This window comes from Natator depressus, chromosome 19, assembly GCF_965152275.1.
Source record: "Natator depressus isolate rNatDep1 chromosome 19, rNatDep2.hap1, whole genome shotgun sequence".
Classification (NCBI taxonomy): domain Eukaryota; kingdom Metazoa; phylum Chordata; order Testudines; family Cheloniidae; genus Natator; species Natator depressus.
Window position 1 is genome coordinate 5,388,597 of NC_134252.1, and position 20,472 is coordinate 5,409,068.

Below are 20,472 nucleotides of genomic sequence, written 5' to 3' on the forward strand. Positions count from 1 at the left end.
GAGGTAAGCGCCGCCTGGAGCCTGCCCCACTCCTGATCCCCTTCTTGCCCTCTGAACCCCTTGGTCCCAGCCCAGAGCTCCCTCTTGCACCCCAAACCCCTCATCCTCACCCAAGAGCCTGCACCCCAAGCCAGAGCCCTCACCCCCTCCTGCACCCCAACTCCAATTTGGTGAGCATTCATGGCCTGCCATACAACTTCCATACCCAGATGTGGCCCTTGGGCCAAAAAGTTAAGACAGTGGTCGGCAAACTGCACACAGAGCAATTAGCAGGAAGCGTTTGGGTGGATAAAGGCTGCAGGAGAGGCATACCACTACTTCAGCAATTCTTGTGGCTACGTTGACAAATGCTTCCAGGGCTGGGATTTTGCATTTTCCCCCCAAAAAGTTGTTTGTCTAAGGTAGAAGAAGCAAAGCGTTATCCCAAAATATTGTATGTCTTAATTTTGTTGTTCATAACCTATCTAATCCTATGCCTCTTGCATTAAGTTCCCAACTGAAATTGCAGGTCACTAGGATAGTTTTAACTTTTTTGCATCCTCTAGTTTCCTCAAAACTAAATTCTTGTAGGACCTAATTCCGTTCTGTAATATTCTCTGAACCAGTCTATAAAGGGGCTTTTGCAGATCTAATCACGTTGCATAAACAGCAGCATCACTCTTGACCTTGACTAGAAGTACAGAATATAAACAATATTCTCTTGCACCATTTTGTCAGAGCTGTATGTTTCATGTGAACAACTTCCTCTTTTTTTAAGAATCCCATGATTACAAAAATCTACATGGGGAAGTATAAGACTTGTTTGCATTTACATTAGTGGGCTAACCTTAGCCCCAAATGTTTGCAAAGCTAAGTATGTCATGGAAATTAGAAACATCAAAACAAAAACCTGTGTTAGCCTTTAAGGAGTAAGTAGTGACTGTTGCAATTGAAGGATCAGTGAGGATGTGGAGGGCAATATACTTAGTCTTGCATATTCATACTCCATTTTGTTTGAACAGCTGGACTCTGCCCAGCATTTCGTAAAGGGTAAGCTGTTCAGAACAACCTAAATTTGGCCTTCTTGCTAAGACAAGGGCTCTCCCAAGCAAGAAGTCATGTAATTCCTTCCATCTTCCTTATTACCTGAGAAGGAAGGGTACTGATTGACATTAACTTTAATATCCTTTGGCACTTTATACTTTGCTGTGTGGCCGCTGCTTCAATTGTAAAAAGAAAAAAGAAAAGGAGTACTTGTGGCACCTTAGAGACTAACCAGTTTATTTGAGCATGAGCTTTCGTGAGCTACAGCTCACTTCATCGGATGCATAGCATATCGTGGAAACTGCAGAAGACATTATATACACACAGAGACCATGAAACAAAACTTCCTCCCACCCCACTGTCCTGCTGCTAACAGCTTATCTAAAGTGATCATCAAGTGATCATCAAGGAAGGCCATTTCCAGCACAAATCAAGGTTTTCTCACTCTCCCCCCCCCACACACACACACACAGACACACATACAAACTCACTCTCCTGCTGGTAATAGCCCATCCCTCTTTGAAACCTCTCTTTATAATGCGCATGATAATCAAGGTGGGTCATTTCCAGCACTAATCCAGGTTTTCTCACCCCCCCACACACACCCCCCCTCCAAAAACCACACACACAAACTCACTCTCCTGCTGGCAATAGCTCATCTTACAATGTCTCTCTAAGGTGCCACAAGTACTCCTTTACTTGGATTATTGCTGTGCACATTGTAAGATGAGCTATTGCCAGCAGGAGAGTGAGTTTGTGTGTGTGGTTTTTGGAGGGGGGGGGTGTGTGTGGGGGGGGGGTGAGAGAACCTGGATTAGTGCTGGAAATGACCCACCTTGATTATCATGCGCATTATAAAGAGAGGTTTCAAAGAGGGATGGGCTATTACCAGCAGGAGAGTGAGTTTGTATGTGTGTCTGTGTGTGTGTGGGGGGGGGGGAAGAGTGAGAAAACCTTGATTTGTGCTGGAAATGGCCTTCCTTGATGATCACTTGATGATCACTTTAGATAAGCTGTTAGCAGCAGGACAGTGGGGTGGGAGGAAGTTTTGTTTCATGGTCTCTGTGTGTATATAATGTCTTCTGCAGTTTCCACGATATGCTATGCATCCGATGAAGTGAGCTGTAGCTCACGAAAGCTCATGCTCAAATAAACTGGTTAGTCTCTAAGGTGCCACAAGTACTCCTTTTCTTTTTTCTTTTTACGAATACAGACTAACACGGCTGTTACTCTGAAACCTGCTTCAATTGTGCAAGTCTAAGCTGCCCTTGCATTGCTATTGACAGGCTGATGCTTGTGTTCTCCCAATCACTAATGCTTTATTTTTATAGTTACTCTCTTTCCATTGTACTGAGCCTTGCCTGTGTCAACCCATCACAGCTCTTTCAGCAGACAGTTCCTGCTGCACACTGCAGCCGCTCAGTTTACAGCGTTGCCCTTTCTGCCCAAGGGGAGCAAAATCATCTTCTTTCTCTTTGAAGAGTTAAGATTCTCGATGTAATATCTGAACTTACAAGAAGACTAATCGATTACTGCTTTATGCAATAAAGAGCAAAGGTGAAGGTGCATACCCGGCATTCACATGCTTTGCCCGCTTCATAGGGCTGGAGGAAAAATGCAATGGATGCTTGATAAAATGTTTAGGCATCTTTGTGTGTTTGGGATGTCTGTGTATGCTTGTAACTCCATCACAATAGTATTGGAGCATCAAGGTTCCTAACAATGCATTTGAATCAAAATGTTAGCCTTCGTTCTAAAAAGCAGAAGAATGTCTTTGTAACGTTTCTGCTTTGCTTTTTTGATCTGCATTTTTTTTCCCTCTGACATTTCATTTGCTTCTCTTTCTCATCTCATTTCATTGTTCGTTTCTGTGCTCTTAGCAACAAATAGGGGAAACAAGTCTGTTACCTCAGAGGACAGCATCTGCTGCTACCAAGCAAAAATACTGGCAACTAACAGGATTTTTATAGCTTAAGTATTAATTTAGAAAATGTCAATTAGCAGAAAATGCTTCTAAACTTTCAACTCTGTATGTGTTCTGGATTTTTCCTGAGCTTGGAACTCAGAATATGGTGGCAGACGGCTGTCATTTTAATACCCAGTCCTAGCTGTTTCTGATCCTACCTCCTAAATGAAACACAAAAATGATGAGCGAGGGACATAGATCACTGCAGATGATGCTGCCAACAAGAGCACTCTGTTCTCATCTGGTATAATTGTGTAGAAGGTGAAATGGCCTTAACTAGCACCATGGGACACAGTAACTAGAGGTTACTATGGCCCCTGATGTAGTATCTAGTTTACTCTTAATCCGTTTAGTCCTATAAACACTAAATATAGCCTAGGGTTTAAGTTTAACTTAAGTATAACCCTGAAAAATTCCTGTTAGTTACCTCGATTGAACAAAGTTAGTCCCTAAATTAGAACGGTCTGAAATGAGACATAAAAATGAAATCTCTAAATGGGACAGTTTTTATTAAATAAGAGGCACTTGTAAATCTGGCAACTGGGCACTGGGATTGCAGTCTTCCTAGTTTTACTGCTGACTACTGTAACACCTTCAGCAAATCACTTACCTGAGTGCCTCTTTCTCTGGTACCAGAATACTTACCTACTGCAAAGGGGTTGTGGGCTTTCCTTCCTGAATAATATATCCATAGTGCACTGTCGGTGCTTCTATGCCATTATTGTGTGATGGCTATTAGGTGTCCAAAGCACACTTTGCTTCACATTGAGGTGTTCCTCAGGAACTACTTTTTGAGTTGGGATGTGAAGTGGCCTTTTTAAAGAGGCAGTTAAGAGAGCAATGGTATTGTAGACTAGAGATTTCCTACTCATTGTCCTTGGAACTTTGATTAAACCATACAATGTCAGCTGAAAACATTAGCTTTCCTTTCTGTATATGTGGTTCTCAAACTGTTCTCCGTGGGATAATTTCCTCCATATTGCTTGTTTGCTATCCTGCTTGGTTGACAGCAATCAGTGTGTGACCACAGGGAGGCCAGAGAATAAGGAAATGCTGCTAACCCTGAAGGCTGACTCTACCTAACAATGGTGAGAAGTTCCATCTTCTGAAGGATTTTTCTCCATGAGTTCCCCTTCCTCTCTCAAGCTTCCTCCTGAATCTCCGCTGAGCTTTCAGGTCCTGCTTTCTAACCAGGTGCAAGGGAGTTAATTACCCTGTTCCTGAACAGATATCTTGATGGAGTAGAGCCCCTTATCTAACAGTGTATGCTGCAGTTTTCTAAATTAAGGAGTTCAGTGACTAAAACTGTCTGCTCTTCAGGGCAGGAACTCTGCCTACCTCTGTCTGGAAAATGGCTACCATGGTTTGCGCACACCTATAACATAATCTTGCATTTTCTCTAAAGTATTGAAAGGGGGCTAGCAACTGCTGGGGGGACAGGGTGTATATGACATTGTCTAAACTTAAGTTTTGCTACTATGTTGTCAAAGTTAAAAGCAGCAAACTCCCCTGGTGTAGGTGCTGTTATGTCCTGTATAAAAGGGCTTGTACTGGTATTATTTATTCCAGTTTGGCAAAGCGAAATAAGCGGCTTATGCTAGTATAAGTGTTGGTTTAAAAAACAAAACAAAAAACACTCCCCTTTCAGACAGGCCAATAAAACAGTTAGTGTATATGAGGTCTACTTTTTTATGTTTTCCTGCAGGGGTGAGGAATGGGAAATCAAACACTTTATAGTTGTCCAGTGAATGGCTCACTGATCTACTTCTGTATGCTTCATTTAATTCCAAGTGGAAACTACTTCAGAGAGCTCTTCTGGTTTGGAATTCAGATTCAGGAGGAGAGGGTGTTAATGTTCAACAGCTGTCATCTGTTAGGTGCTAATCTGGCCACTTGTTAGTGGAAGATACCTTCCGTTATATCAAGCATAGCTCTGCTTGGCTGGGGTGAGGAGACTTTTTTTTGCAAACTTTTCTTTAATGAGCAAGTAAAATATCCGATTTTGTATTGCATCCATCATTTTGATGTAGGGCGGGCCAATAAACTTTGTATGATTGGTGGTCCTAAATTTGTTTTCAGCATTGTTGTAGCTTTGTTGGTCCCAGGATATTAGACACGGTGGGTGAGGGTAATTATCTTTTTATTGGCCCAACTTTTGTTGGCAAGAGACAAGCTTTCGAGCTATACAGAGCTCTTCAGACCTGATGCTTGTCTCCTATTCAGCAACAGCAGTTGGTCCGATTAAAAGACAAATCCTAAATTTAGTCTGTTTTAAACATGGAATATCTCTCCATTCAGAATCCTGATCTTTCAACTGATTTCTTTTTAAACTTCCAATTCTATATATGCATTCTGTCTTAAATAAATCTGATAGATCTGAAAACTCTCAGGAGGGAAGAGAGGGCATTGAGTTTGATCCAAGCTTTAGCACTGATTGTGTGCCCAGACTTGTTAACTTTCGTTCAGGTTTGAAGAGCATTGGCATTACTAGAAGTAACAGAAGGGGAGGAAAAATAAAAGGTTTTAAATAGTAAAGTATCTACATTGGCACACAACCGTGTATGCAAGTCTTGAACACTTCTGCTTTCTAAAATTACACAACTTTCCCTTATTGCCTTCTATCTACTCCTGTATTTCTTGAGCAGGTGTTATTACTAAGTGTATGGGTATCTACTCTAAGTGCTCCAATGCATGCCTGTATCAGTTGATCACTTTTTTGGCCTGCCAGCCTTGATATTGTGTGTGAATTTACATTGCATGAGGTACAGTTTGCAAACCAAACTAGCTGTAGGCTAGCTGGGCTTTTGTAAATATTCAGCAGGCCTTTGGAACTTGGGTCAAGTCCATCTGTGGATTTTGGAGAACTGGCTGTGCTCAACAAAGGAAGGTTATTTCCAGAGTTGTTCATGCCTTGAAACTGGCCTGATCACTTCATGCTGGCAGTGATAGTCAGAAACTTCAAATGCTAATCTTTCTGGAGAGGAGTTGGGATGGGAACAGTAGTGTGAATGCCACCTGGTGGCAATGAGTAGCAGTTCACGAGGCTCTGTATTTCACTTGGCACTATATCTCCATGCTTATTTCACAAAAAGATTAATGTTCTAGTTTACAATGAGTGAAATTAAACTTGTAAAGCTTTCCCTTGTTTTTTCCCAGCATGACCTCCCTTCTTCCAAACCTTGGAGCTCTCCTGTCTGTTGAAAGTTGCATGTTAACCTTGCATCTAAAAGCAAAACTGTCTAAAGACTGAAGAGTAAACTGTGTATCGACTTCTCTCTCAGATCACAATCCTAACATTCACTCTGCCGAAGGTGGAGAATCAGTCAGGCTATTGGAATCAGGAGAACGAATAAACTGCTGTTCTGTACTCGTCTTCTGCTGTAACCTAAGCAACATGGCTATATCTCGTACAATACATTTTGCTCCTTTCCAGGAGTAGAGGAAGACTTATAGTCATGTTCCTTGTCTTAAGGTCAAATAACTCAAACACTAAGTGCAGCTCATCTTTGAGCAGTGGTGTTTGTCTGGCATAGTCTGATAGCGAAATCTGGCTCTTAGGTAACATTGCCAGTAACATTAACTGTCTCGCTCCATGCTAAACTTGAGATTTTGAACCCACCCTCCAGTACAGGTCTAGTGGCTGGACACTAGCTGCACGATATCGAAAAGGTCACTTAAAAAGAATGGGGGTTAAGCGAAAGGATGTTCTCGTGGTGCATCCTCTCTCTGCACCCCGGGATTATTCTGGTTTCACTTTGAGAGCGTTCTGTTTTGTTACACAAATAACCCAGATTGGAGGGGGAAGGAGGAAACATAAAACATTTGTTGCCTAAGTCTTACACTTGGACCTGTCTTTTTTTTTTTTAAGAGAACACACTGCTAGTGTCTAATCCCAGTTTCCATTCTAGATGAAAATGCAAAATCATCAATCCACAGTTCACTTGGTGCAGTGTCTCATAAGAGATTGTTCGTGGCAGTAGGGATTTATGAATGTGTGCGTGACTGCCTCTTTTGATGTCCTTTTGCAGGGCCACGATGGGCATCCTGGAATATTGGCGTGTTCATTTGTATTCGCTGTGCTGGGATCCACCGGAATCTAGGAGTTCACATATCCAGGGTGAAATCTGTCAATCTCGACCAGTGGACTCAAGCGCAGATACAAGTAAAAATGGAGCTGGACCATATAATGTGAACAGAACTGTTGCTCTGGCAGAATGGGATTCAGTAAATCTCAAAATACATGTTAAACTGTCTGAGAGAGTCCAGTGGAAGGAGAGTGAAAGGCTTCTTTAAAACGATCACCAAAGCTGTCATCCCTATATGGTTAAAAAAAACCACACACAACACTGTGCTGACTGACTAAAATAATGGCCTGTAGGAGTGTGACAGACTTCCCTGAGTTAAAAACAGGCTCTGGTTATATTGATAAAACATTTGTCCGAAACAAGTAACTGCTTAGATAAGCATGCACTTGTCTCTGGCTTTAGTTGGTGGGTCTGCCTCATCTACTTTGGGCTGTACAGAAGGGAGATCACAAATTAGCCAAGCCTGAAAAGGTGTCTCATTGCCCTAGCACAAATGCACCCCTATGCGCCTGTGTGTCATGTTTGGGTTTGGTTAGCCCTGGAGGCTGATAACAGCTGTTGCAATAGGAATCCTCTGCTCAGCCAGCTCTTGTTCTCACTCCTAAACTCTAGCATTAGATAATTCTCAAGTCTTATAGCTATTTTTCCTTTAATTGGGATCTCAAAGCTTATTTCTAAGACTTTATAATGCCTCCAACCTAGAAACCTAGTAAGGCCTCCAAGCTAGAAAGGCTGTCTTAAGGAAAGACTAAGCACTATGTATCACATGGCATACAGACAGCTAAAGAGCAGGAGGCAAGATGGGCACAACCCTAATACATGGAAGCATGTAAATGCTGGTGAGGGAGAGCTACCTGGGGTGGAATGAGAACAATGGCATGGGATTAAAAAGTGTAGGTTGACTATCGGGAAACATCACCAGTCAGGCTTTGAGTTGCAGAATAGTCTCCCAAGGAAAATGGTGAGCCTTGGAGATGAAAGGACCAGTCCTGCACTGCTCAGGGGATACACTGTCTGACTTGATGGGGTTTTCTTTTCTGTATGTTCTGAGTATGAAATTCCCCCAAGGATGAAAACCTCCCTCGTGCACCTCCTGTGCAACGAAGCTTCAAATCCACAGGCTGCTCAAAAGTTTAAGGCTCAGTTTATTCCAGTTAAGTGATGTTGAGCACTCTCAATATTTGGGTTTTCAGTCTGCTGCAAAGGCACAGAACAGGCTTCAGAGATCTGTCTAAAAATGTTTCTGCTAGTTTAATAGAGGAGCTTAAGACTCTTGGAGGGCGGCTTTGCACCATAGGTCTGTATGACAGAACTTTCGTATGCTGAAACAAATGGCTTACAATCTCTTTTGAATTGCAGTGTATGCAGGAGATGGGAAACAGAAAGGCGAATCGTCTCTATGAAGCCTACCTGCCAGAGACCTTCAGGCGGCCTCAGACAGACCAGTATCCTTTCTTTCCCTGCTACTTGGGAATATAGGAGACTTAAAACCATGAAAAGCCTCTCTACAAAAAGGGCAACTGCTCATCTTTGTGCCTGAGTGTCAGCCATGAAAACAAGTTCCTAGCTAGGCACCCTCTGTGCAATGCTTCAGATTTAGTACATTACTGTCTTCAATGGAAGAGCTCTGAGTGATCCTTGCTAAACTCTGTAGAGTATAAGAATTAAGTAAAACCAGTCTGTTACAACTTGAAGCCCTTGCATGGCATATGCCTTGTCTGTTCGCTAACAAACTGAAGGGTTGAATTTCAAAAGCACCAAGGACTGTGAGTTCCCACTGAAGCTGGTGGGAGCTGCACGTGTTCGGTGCCTTTTGAAAATGTTTGAACATTTTAAGTTAGAGAAGGTCTCCTAGACTGCAGGGGCATAGTGCTGTAAATGGAGTGAGAAGCAGGATTGTTGCTCAATGGCCCGTTTGTAATATAAAAAGATACCCTGGGAGCCTGTCTTCAGTGTTATGTCTATACAGCAACTAGATACCTGCCTGTGCCAGCCAATTTGGGCTCACAGGGCTCAGGCTGTTTCATTGCTGTGTTGACTTCCAGGCTGGAACCTGGGCTCTGGGACCCTCCCACCTTGCAGGGTCCTAGAGCCCAGGCTCCAACCCAAGCCTGGAAGTCTACATGGCAGTGAAACAGCCCCGCAGCCTAAGCCATGCAAGCCCGAGTCAGCTGGCATGAGCCAGCTCTGAGTGTTTCTTTGCTGTGTAGACAGACCTTCAGACACATGGGATCCCGTATCTCAGAATGATTTGTGCCAATGCAGGATTGTAAGGAATGTGTGCACAAGGTAGATGCTACTTAGTGTTGGTGCTAACAAATGATAAATACTGATCTTTATTAAAAACTTCTCTAATAGTCACTGTGCAGTTTTCTTAAAGTGCAATAGCAGCAAAGAGTCCTGTGGCACCTTATAGACTAACAGACGTATTGGAGCATAAGCTTCCGTGGGTGAATACCGACTTCGTCTGATACTTAAAGTGCAATGTGGCCTTCGCTAGTAACTCTGTACGTAACTCCTTTCTGTATTGCTCATGGTCTTTAGCAAAGCTTACTGGGCTGTGGCATCTTGCTACAGTGGACCAAGAAATGACTATTTAACTTGCTCTAATAAAAATGTCACCTGAGGAGGCAAGGAAAGCCAGCACCTTGTATGGTGTGTGGATCCCAGCGAACAGCAAGTCAGCCATTGCTGGGAAGGAATGTTGGTGAGGAAACTGCCTTGAACAAAGACAGTAGCTTAAGTTAGGTCTTAGCCATTAGAAAGCATATTTTTACTTTGTTTGCTTGTAACCCTTCCTGTCTTGGTATCATGTAAACCTATGACTTTTTGTTAAACGTGTTTTACTGTAAACCGGTGCTGTGCTGTGATTGCGATAAGTATTTGTCAAACACCAGTTGAGCTGCAGTGTATTGACTTTAAGTTCATTGCTCCTTTATATCTTTTGTGAATGTACAGTGAAAGGGACTGTCCCTTGTGGAGAGACACATCCGAGGAGCTTGGAGGCTAGAGTTCACTGATTAACTGCTAGGCAAGGTTAGGACTGGTAGAGGTTCAGGGAGTTTGCTGGTAAGGAAGGCAGACTGGTGTGGCAGGAAGCTGACACACAAGCTAATCTCCAGCAAAGCTCACTCTTGCTGAGGCAGGGGTTTAACACAGTGGCCTCATGGCTCTGGCTATCCCCAGCAGCTTGTTTATATAACTTTAGATCTAATAACTTCACGCACTCACTTCAGGAGAATATTTAGCATTGACAACTTTGACACTAATTTAAAGGAACAAAAATAAAATTACTGTTGCAAGAGAACTTCCTTAAACTGCCATTATTTTGTGGTCACAAAAAGTGTTTTGTTGAACTATTTAACATGTCTATATAGACAGCTTCAACTTTTGAGTCATTAATCCTTAACCAGCCTCTTGCAGAGCAGTGGAGGGCTTTATCAGAGACAAATATGAAAAGAAGAAATACATGGATCGAAGTCTTGACATCAGTGCACTTAGGGTTAGTCTCTAGTTCCTAAGAACTTTTGTGTAGAAGACCAATCATAAGCTTGTAAACGCTGACCTGATATCTTTGTCTTATCCTGAATTTACTTATCATAAAATTGTCTCCAAAACCATCAACTGACAAATGTATAGGGCTGGCCATCTTGACTTATTCCTCAACCTGCAACTGTTGCATTTTCAATAGGGTCACAGACTTTTTGGAAGTATTTCTCTTGTGTTGGGAATTTTAACTATTTGGAACTCTACTCATTCTCCAAAAGCAGGGACAATCTCATGGCCATTCTGCAGTTGTATCCTCTGTTTACAGCTCTAAATTACCATGTGTACACATGGCAAAACTGGTTTTAAACTATTAACCAAGGCACTGGGGAAAATTGGTGTTTATAAGCCAAAGTAGTTATCTAACTAGCCTCCACTTTTCATGTTGGTAAAAGGTGCAGTTCATTACGAACTTGCTTGGAAAAACTCTATTTCTGTTTTTATTTTAACTTCCCCATTACTATGGCCTGAGCTTTGACCCTCACTTTTGTTTGATTCTTTGTACAGAAAGAAAAAGATGACAAATGGAAAAGGAATAGTGAGTCAGCATCAGAGAAGAAACTGGAACCTGTTATCTTTGAGAGAGTGAAAATGGTAAGGCAAAAAGTACAATCATGGGTCAATTGTAAAGGTCTATCTAGAAAGATACAGGGGGTTTTCAAGTGTAGTAGAGATGGTACAGCTTACTATGGAAACATGAGATATTTCTGGTCTCTTCCTATTAAGAAGTTAATGCATTGAATCACGCTGGTGCTCTGTGTATTTCAGTGTCTTGTCTATAACAGGCCAATACCAGGTGCTTAGAGAGGGGTTCATCCTTCCCCCCCCCACAATTTACAGACAGCTCTCAATCACAGTTGCCATTTCTATGTATTCTCCAACCCTGGGATGCTGTTTGTCTCCTCTCTCCCATTCCTGTCTTGTCATAGTTTATCTAGTGACTATAGCCCTGTGTTGATACCTTCAAACCCTAATTTAACAATAAGAAATTAGTCTTTTTGTGGCACTTCATCTCCAAATAAGGGCTGCTCGTTTCTCCTGGATCAGTTCACTTTGCTCAAAACAATGAAATTCTTGTTTTTGTACCATTCCTTTCCCCACCCCCAATAAGCGTGTAGTAGATTCTAGCTCCCTTCTTTACAGTAAAGGCATGTGACATCTAATTTTGTGTAACCCCACAATGACTTTTTCAAGGGACCGAGTCTTATTCTTCTCCCATCTGGCTAACTGCATTTTACAAGCTAATAAACTGAAGTGTATAGTGGTTCTTGGTATACCACAAGCCGCTTAGTTTGATGTTAAAACCTACACTTGTATTCAGTAATGGAAACTGAAAACATAAGACTAATCCTTTTCCAATTAGGGTAAATTCTCCTCCACTTAAATCTTAACGCTATTGCAGTTACTTCCAGGACAAAGGCAAACAGAATAGCAGAATCAAGTAGTCAAACTCCCCCTTTGGCTGTCAGTCCTGATGCTCGTTCTTAAGCGATAATGCCTGTCAGTTAAATGATAAGTTGCATACATAGTTGCGGAAGTATAGTTGGAGCATGGGTTATCAGCTGAAGTTCAGAGTGCATACTGGGCAAGTGTTCACAAATACGTAGCTTTCTTGTCAAGATAAGCTGTGTGTCTTGACTGTCCTTCCCATTAACTTCAAGACAGGAAATGCAAGACAATACTCTGGAGGTTTGGGACGGGATATGTTTCAGAAAATCCTAGTGTTTACGCTAAACCTCATAATACCAGAATGGTTCTATGATCCTGCTCAGGGTTTTCTGAAGATACTTCATATGTGAACATGCAAATCTTGTAATATCGTATCTCATCTGGCAATAGTTCAGAGTAGAAGGGGCAAATGCTGGGAAGCTTTAAGTCCCCTTCTGGCTGATTTTATAAAATGTATAAAGTATATGGGACTCTGAGCTGTCCAGGGATCTGTCAGCAGTGATCAGAGATTCAGCCCTATCTTTCCTCTTTAGATAAGTAACTAGATCTAATGACTTTTGTCTAGTATTACTGTGTATTTATTAATTATTAGACTTTGCTTGAGTATGGCAGAAGTTATCCCAGTTCAAGATACAAGCACAGCACTCCGTCCGATTTGTTTACTTGATTTGGTAGGAAACTGAGCCTGACTCTAACTGCTTTAACTTCAGTTTTCAAAGTGTGTAACCCTGTCAATTTGAACTGGATCAAATGCAGTCATAATTCAAGCCCAGCATCCTTATCCTTTCCTTTTCACAAAGGTTAAGTAGAAGGTTTGAACAACTGCAAGATTTCTGGATTTTAATATTGTCGTTTTTTTTAGCCACAAAAGAAAGATGAAATGCAGCCACCAAGAAAAAGTCCCCCTAAATCTACTGAACCTGTAATGGATCTGTTAGGACTTGGTAAGAGAATGTTCCAAAGCATGTGACTCTCTCTGAAAAGTATTGAGTAGTGCAGAATGGTCTTAAATGTGGTGCCCATAGGTAGGTGGCAGCTGCTAAAGCCCATAATCCTTTGGGGATATATTCTAGCAAGGCAATCTAGAAGGCAATCTAAATTACACTCTTTTCTTCTCTTTCTCCTCTACCGGGCCCTCCCCCCCCCCCAAAAAAGGGGGGGGGACACAAACAAACCTTTTTGGAAGTAAATAGTTGAATGGCCTCTGGGAATGAGTGCGCCTGCCTGTTTCAGTGAATACTTGCTGTCTCCCTGGGTTAGAACGGCCTTAAAAGCTCACTTCTCCCACCACTCCCTAAGGTGAAGGGAACTTTCTAACTGGAAAATCGGACATGACATCATGATGCAGGAAGGGTCTCTTAGCCTTTAGGCTCTTCTTAAAGGTACTTGCCAATAGTTCTCTGAGGAGGCAGTAGTTATCCCAGGGTGGACTGATTCAAATCCTGATTGCAATCAGTGATTTAAATCTGCTCGCTGGAAACGTTGATTTAAATCATCAGTTGTAATCTTGTTTTGCATCTGCACTTCAGTTATTTTCCTAAAGAGGTTGATTCCTATTGGTTGATACCATTTAAACATGTTGACTTGCAATTAAATATAGCTGTTACACTAAATTTCGTATTGTTTGCTAATCGGAAGGTTACATTATATCTATAAACATTTAAGCATACACACTTATTTAAACATTTGCAGCTTAACAGACATTTATTCAGATTCTTAATTTTTACATTTTATTAGAAAAAAATTATCCAGCACATTTAGGGTTGTTTTATTTAACTGATTTATTTAACAAAGGTCGTATCTGTCGTCAGTGTATTGAGCAGTGTTTCTGGTAGTCATGGCCTTAAAGATTTAAAAACTAGTAGCTCCCATCCTCTTCTGTTCACAGATTAGAAGGGGTGGGGCTGGGGAATTGTGTTTTTGTGCTTTTTTTAAAATCCCAGTCAGTTTCTCAACTTTACAGGAACTAGTCGTTGAACTAAATTAACTGCAATGAAAAAAATATTCTCTGTACCTGCAGAAGAGGCTACTTCTGTCAAAAGCTGACTTAGCCAACTCTGGTTCCAGTTACTTAGCCAGTGACTTCTACCAGTTCAGTGGTTTCAGTTTCTTTAAAACTTCAGCTGTAAACATTGAATATTTTTATGTAATTGACTTGAATAGACCTGATATAAGTTTAGGCCTTAATATGGGTTGTCATAATTTTAAATATTTTATTTTAAAAGGAAACTGTATTTAACTTTAAATTAAATAAAAATCCTTTAATCCACTTTAGCATGCTATATTACAATGGGTGAGGATTACGGCTATGGAAATTACCTGTGGTATCTAGGGCATTCAGCACACATACATTTTTCCTATTATAGATGCCATCTTTTGTGATGTCCTTTGGAACGTAGAGGTAGCCTATGGGCGTAATTTTAGCTTTCCAAGCAGTTTGATTCTTTAGGAATCTAAATATAAGTGAAACTAAACAAGTCAACTTTCTATCCCAGAGGGGTATAATCCTCCCTGCAAAACTTTATCCCAGTAACAATATGTCACCTAAAACTGACATCGTATGGCCCTATGCCCCAGCAGAGCACTCCTAACCTTGCTCTTTGGTGCACGAGTCTATTGTGGTTCAGGTTTTACAAAACGTTTTGCAGGTTACCTCTGAATAGCTTTGTGCGTGAGGCACTCCTGCCAGCATAAGATTCTCTGGGTGGCAAACGGTAGTGCTAAAGATCCATGCTTCAGTGATTCCTAATCAAGTTCGGGGCAGAATGTGCCTCTGAATGCCGCAGATGGTGATTTGTGAAGGGCTCTGAATAGAAACGTGAGGTCTAATAAGACTACTTGTGCTTATTTCCTACTGCAGGTGAATGAGGGAAATGTAACTCCCAAGAGTAGCTGAATCAAAGCCCTCCAGTGCACCTAATGCAGCTCCAGCACTTGATGTTGCAGCAGAAATATCCATGCACTGTCCTCTGCACAGCAGCTGTGCTACGATAGCAGCACGACGTGTGCAGCAGTCATTTGCTTCCCCCCGCGCCTGCTGCTTTGAGTTTCAGGAGGGGTGGCGGTGGCTCAGCATACGGCAGGGTGCTTTTTGTACCAAAAGGGCTTTTGCTGCGCTGGGTGGGAAAGCAAAGAGCCAAGCAGTGGGCCGCTTGGGTCACGTAGGGCTCCACCTTAATCTGCAATCCCTGCACATGGCAGCTTATTTGGCGGACCACTCGCCACCTTACCTCAGCTGGCAGGAAGGCTGGCTAGCCATATTAGGCGTCTAACCTTTATATGTCTCTCAGATGTTCCTGTGACCAGCACTGTCCCAAATGGAAGACCCAGCAGCAGTTTAGAGAAGGATCTAGATCTCTTTGGTTCTGTGGAATCTAACTCGCTCTCTGACTCCAAGGTGAGTAGTGTGTAGTAATAGACTTCCCCAAACACTGCCAGGTGGCTACATTGAGCACGGAGAAGGCCTGCATGTTTTCATCCTCAGTGTTCACAAAGGTGAGCCTGTCACGGTCGTCTTTGTTTCTCCCCAGGTCACTGGCTCTATGCCAACAGCTGGAAGCGCTGGGTCTGTTCCTGAAAACCTGAACCTTTTTCCTGAGCCAGGAAGTAAAGTGGAGGAAACGGGAAAGAAACAACTCTCTAAAGACTCCATTCTTTCCCTGTATGGTTCTCAGACACCCCAGATGCCTGCCCAAGGTACTGCACATCGTGGGGGAAGGAGGGAGCGAGCTAAAAGTTTTCTGCCACTGATTGGGATGTCCTGAGAGCTTTAAATTGACAGATCTGAATTGCTTCTAGTGCAACCTTTTTGGATTAATGTGAGACCTGTTACAAGTGGTCAGGTATTCCTTGAGGAATTCCTTTTTGTTTTGGGGTGTAAAATGTACAATCTATGAGCTGGCTCTGGCCCACAAGGTGTATTTATGTAGCCTGCAGAATGTATTTGGACTGTCCAGATTCTAAGCTCTTTTTTTTTTTTTTTTTTTAAACAAAACTCTAGCCCTCATGGTTGTGAAGAAAACCCTTCAGGTGTGAGCCAATGCAGTCATATCTTCAGGCAGCTTTAGGGGGTGGACTCCTTGTTTCCTGTTAATCTCATCAGAGCGTCAACTCTACTTCATTGCCAGCATTAGCTATTCACTTGCTGATCCTTTTAGTGGGTGGAATGGGGAAGGGCATGAGGGATGCCCACCAGTAGGTGGGAATTGTGTGTTTTAGGGAAGGAAATGGAGGGAAGAGGGAAGAGCTGGAGATTCACAAGAGGAGGGAAAGAAACCAAGCAGATAGAGCAGTGGCTTTGAAGGGGAGCATATTTCTCACTGATCCTTACTGAGTGAGATAATAAGGTCCTGAATAATAATCCCCAGTTTAGTTCCTGCATACGGGCCCCTTGATCTGTGTGCAGACTTCCCTTTGACATTGTGGATTTCTGCTGTGTCTCGAGAGTTGTACGTAGACGTCCTTATACCCCCGTCCATGGGCAGTAATTACAGGGGAATTCTGCCCTGTCCTCCAAGTAGGTCTGATATCCCTGTTCTTGATATTTGCATTTAAAATGCTCGTGATATCTTCTCGCTCTAGCAAGGGTATCGCTATGCAGTGACAATACTGAAGTGCAATTGCAATTCAGCTCCTTTAGAGTTAGCAAGAGGAGCCTTTGTCCATGGATGCCTCTTCCTCCTCTGATTTCTTGTGTCTTCTAGTCCTTGAGTTTTATTCATCCTGTTTTGCATGCTTTAATACCCCCCTCCTCCCCAGAACTGCCAGCCTCCTGGCAGAGGACAGATTACATTTGGATCCAGTTGGTGCCCTGCCCCCTGCTCAGGAGTCATGGTGATCAGAGGAACTTGTCCCAGGGATTGAATATGCTGCATCTACGTTGCGTGTGTTGGCCCGGGGAGTAATGGACCAGAACTGGAACTCCAGTCTGCAGAATACTAGCAGTCGGCCAGCCCTATATTTCTTTTAAAAGGACCTATTTCAGTTCTTGCAATAACAAATAAGTGTGTGGCAATTCTGCTCAAGGCATGTGTCAGCCAAATCCCAGTTACACTCAATGCTGATTTTTGGGAATTTTTTTTTTCCCTCCTATGGCCACTTACCTTCTTGCCCTATTCCAGGAGCAATGTTCATGGCCCCAGCTCCGATGGCATACCCTGCAGCGTACACTGGCTTTCCAGGTGTTGCCCCACCCAGCAGCATGATTGGAGGCATGATGGCCCCGCCAGTAGGAATGATGGCACAACCAGGAGCTCCAGGGATGGTGAGCCCCATGGCTATCCCGGCTGGATACGTGGGTGGCATGCAGACAGCTGTCATTGGCGTCCCCAATGGAATGATGGCAGCACAGCAGGCCGGGTACGTTGCTGGCATGGCCGCGGTACCACAACCAGTGTATGGTGTGCAGCCAGCTCAGCAGCTTCAGTGGAACATTGCACAGGTGAGAGGGACGTGTTCCTGCTCGAATCAAGGTTTAGTATTTGCCTTTCTTCCGAGGATCTTAAAATGCTTCACACATACGAAACGAATGATAGCAGCAGCCTGGAAGGTGGATCCCTTCTTGGAGATAGGCAGACGGAGGGATGGAAAAAGCTAAAACTTGTCCACGGTATCTTAGGACGCTGGCAGAGCCAGGAGTCTTGGCACCTAAGCCCCATTCTGGTCACTTGTTGTGTCCTCCTTAGCATCAGAGCTTTCTCCGTGGTGGTCCAAATTGCAAAACCATTGTGCAGTTTGGTAAAACCCCGCCCACCAAACCTCAGAACTGAAATAAACGTGCTCCAGCGCAGAGCTCGGTCGTTTAGCCCAGGGCTGGAATAGGAGGTGTTGGATGAGCAGACGGAGTTGCTGCCATTGGAAAGTTCTCACAACTCTCAGTGCGGCCTAGATGCCAGCAAGGCACAGGCGAGAGTTATTCCATGACTACCACGTCACCCAGAACTGCAAAGAGGGGAGCTGGCTCCAGATGAATCTTCCTGCATGCTTCTACTCTAAGCCCCTTTGCCTGTGTTATGTCTGACTTCATAAGAAGTTGGCAGGGTATGATACTTCTGTACTGGGATAAATAGGGTGTGTTTTCAATCTGGCTCTAATTAGATTGTATGTAATAGGCCTCTAGGATACTGTAGGAAATGAGACTGTTGCCTTGTCTTTGGCCTTTCGTTTTAGCAAAATACATTAGATTAAGCTGTCACTTCTTCAAGCCTCTTGGCAGAGACGGCTGTCAAGCAGCAAGAGCCAGACTCCTTACCTTACTTTTGGTTACACGGCTTTTTCCCCCTCTAAGACTTGGATCCCCAGCACGTACTTAACGTGAAGTCTGTGCTTTAGTCCCATAAAAGTCAATAGGACTATCCCATGTGCTGAACTTTAAGCCTGTACCAAGTGCTTTCCTGGCCTGGGGCCTAGATTATTATTTTTTTCCTGCTGTGTGTTAGAATGGTTTCCCTGACCTGGCTTGTCTCCTTTCCTTCTCAGATGACCCAGCAGATGGCTGGGATGAACTTTTATGGAGCTAATGGCATGATGGGATATGGACAGTCAATGGGCGGAGGAAGTGCCCAGGGAACCAATCAAACCCTCAGCTCTCAGATGTGGAAATAACCCTCTTCCTCCCCTGTATTATGACCACTTTTTTTTTTTTTTTGGCCTTTCGTTCTGTTTTAAAACTGCTCCATGAGACATTCAGGGTTTGTTTCTGGCTCCCATAACTGAGACCCATCTCTTCCTTTCACTGTCAAAACCACAGGGAAACCTCAGTGACCAGAACACCACTTTCAACTCCTGCATTCAGCACAGTGAAATGCAAATGCTCTTGGGGGCACGGTCTCCCCCTTCTCGGCATCTCAGGGGAGGGATGATTGAGGTAGCTGAATTGAATTACGTTACTGGCTTCACATCGGGCCTTTGGGGAGTTGGATTTAAATAAAATGGTATTGGTGGGTTTTTGTTTCCCCAGTCCCCTGAGGAACTGGATTTTAATCCAACCTAAATCTTGCCACCTCAGTTCTTCTCTCTTGCTGTGGCGTTCTTTCGAGCTGAGGCCTCTCTGTGCTTGGCTAGTCAATCTTCATTGGAACCAAAGTCATGTTGAAGACCCCTCCTGTGACCAAACAGGAGTGTCACACAAGATGGGACGCACACTGTGTTTGGAATGTGAAACTTTGCACTTCTTCAGAGTGGCTTTTTCTGTCTAATCTGTGGTGTTGATGTAATTTAAAACAAACCAAAACAAAAAACAAAAAAAAAACTTTTAATGAACTAACCAAGATAATTAATTTATAGAGGGTCAAGAGCCCATCACAAGTATTTCTTACACTTTTAAAATTACCATGACATCCTAATTTATACTTTTTTCATATCTGTTTTTGTTCTTGTGTAGTCCCCATCCCCAGCTTTCTCTTGACATTCTGATACCGAAGCATAGAAGGGGGGGGCAAGGAGGCAGGTTTTTCTTGTCCTTCACAGCCGCCTCACTAGAAAGCATACGTTTGAAAGATTGTATCAGCGTGAGCAAAAAAGTGCGACATACTTGGTTTACTTTATCCTGTGTATATGTAAATTCCTTAATAAAACATTGCAGTGAAACATCAGTTGACTTCATATTTTTTTGGGCTCTTAAATATTTCATTTGGAATCTGTCAAATCACCAGTGATACAATGAGTTAATCACCTCTGGGTTCAGGGGTTCAGATCCCTAATCAAACGTTTGCTCTCCCTTTAGTCCACAGTGGGAACATGTCTACTTTATTAGACTAGAACACAAATGTACTGCTTATCTGGCCCAGGATTCTAAGGGCTTGTCTACATGCAAATTTGGACCACTTTAACTAAAAGTGACTTGCAAATCAACTGAGTTCATACAGTGTTTGCACCTGGTTAACAAAAATCCATCTACCTTAACTAAATTGTGCATACAGCAAGGCAAATAAAACTTGAACACTGTACACACAATTCTGTTCTCTCTGAAATACAGCCGTCTTAACTGTCAGGGTTATAATGCTGTAACCAGATCCTCTGATAAGTTTTTAATATCTTAATGAACCTTAAAGAATCTGGTTTCCCACAACTTTTCAAGAATGGATTAATTTAGGTGATCTTTTAAGTTCCATCTTTGCTCAGTTTGTCAACAGTGCTACTATGTCTTTTGCAGATGAAATTGACCCACTGAATTTGCAAAATTTGTCATCTTATATTTTTGCTGGTAAGTCATTGTAGATTCGTGGATAATGCATGCACTCCTATTGTGGCAAAATGTTCCAGAGCAAGGACCCCTTGTAGGAAAACATCCTGCACTAATATTATTAGTAAACTTGTAGATGGCAGGGTGTCAAATTCTCTGCACCGAGGAAGTGGCAGGTGGAAAATGTGATGTGAAATCATCCACTTTGGTCAGCAGTTGCT

General features: G+C 42.8%; 1 protein-coding gene across 2 annotated transcripts in view; it reads left to right on the top strand.

The window, feature by feature from the left end:
• The window catches only part of SMAP2 (small ArfGAP2), a 38,290-nt gene extending 18,838 nt beyond the window's left edge, over positions 1–19,452 (top strand). For both annotated transcript variants that reach the window (XM_074934606.1, XM_074934607.1), the window contains exons 2-10: positions 7,018–7,151; positions 8,434–8,519; positions 10,498–10,576; positions 11,128–11,214; positions 12,932–13,013; positions 15,360–15,466; positions 15,600–15,765; positions 17,190–17,509; positions 18,547–19,452. In XM_074934606.1, coding sequence (XP_074790707.1) covers positions 7,018–7,151; positions 8,434–8,519; positions 10,498–10,576; positions 11,128–11,214; positions 12,932–13,013; positions 15,360–15,466; positions 15,600–15,765; positions 17,190–17,509; positions 18,547–18,672 — 1,187 coding nt within the window. In that variant the 3' untranslated portion in view covers positions 18,673–19,452. The remainder of the gene's footprint in view (positions 1–7,017; positions 7,152–8,433; positions 8,520–10,497; positions 10,577–11,127; positions 11,215–12,931; positions 13,014–15,359; positions 15,467–15,599; positions 15,766–17,189; positions 17,510–18,546) is intronic.
• The last annotated feature ends 1,020 nt before the right edge of the window (positions 19,453–20,472 follow it).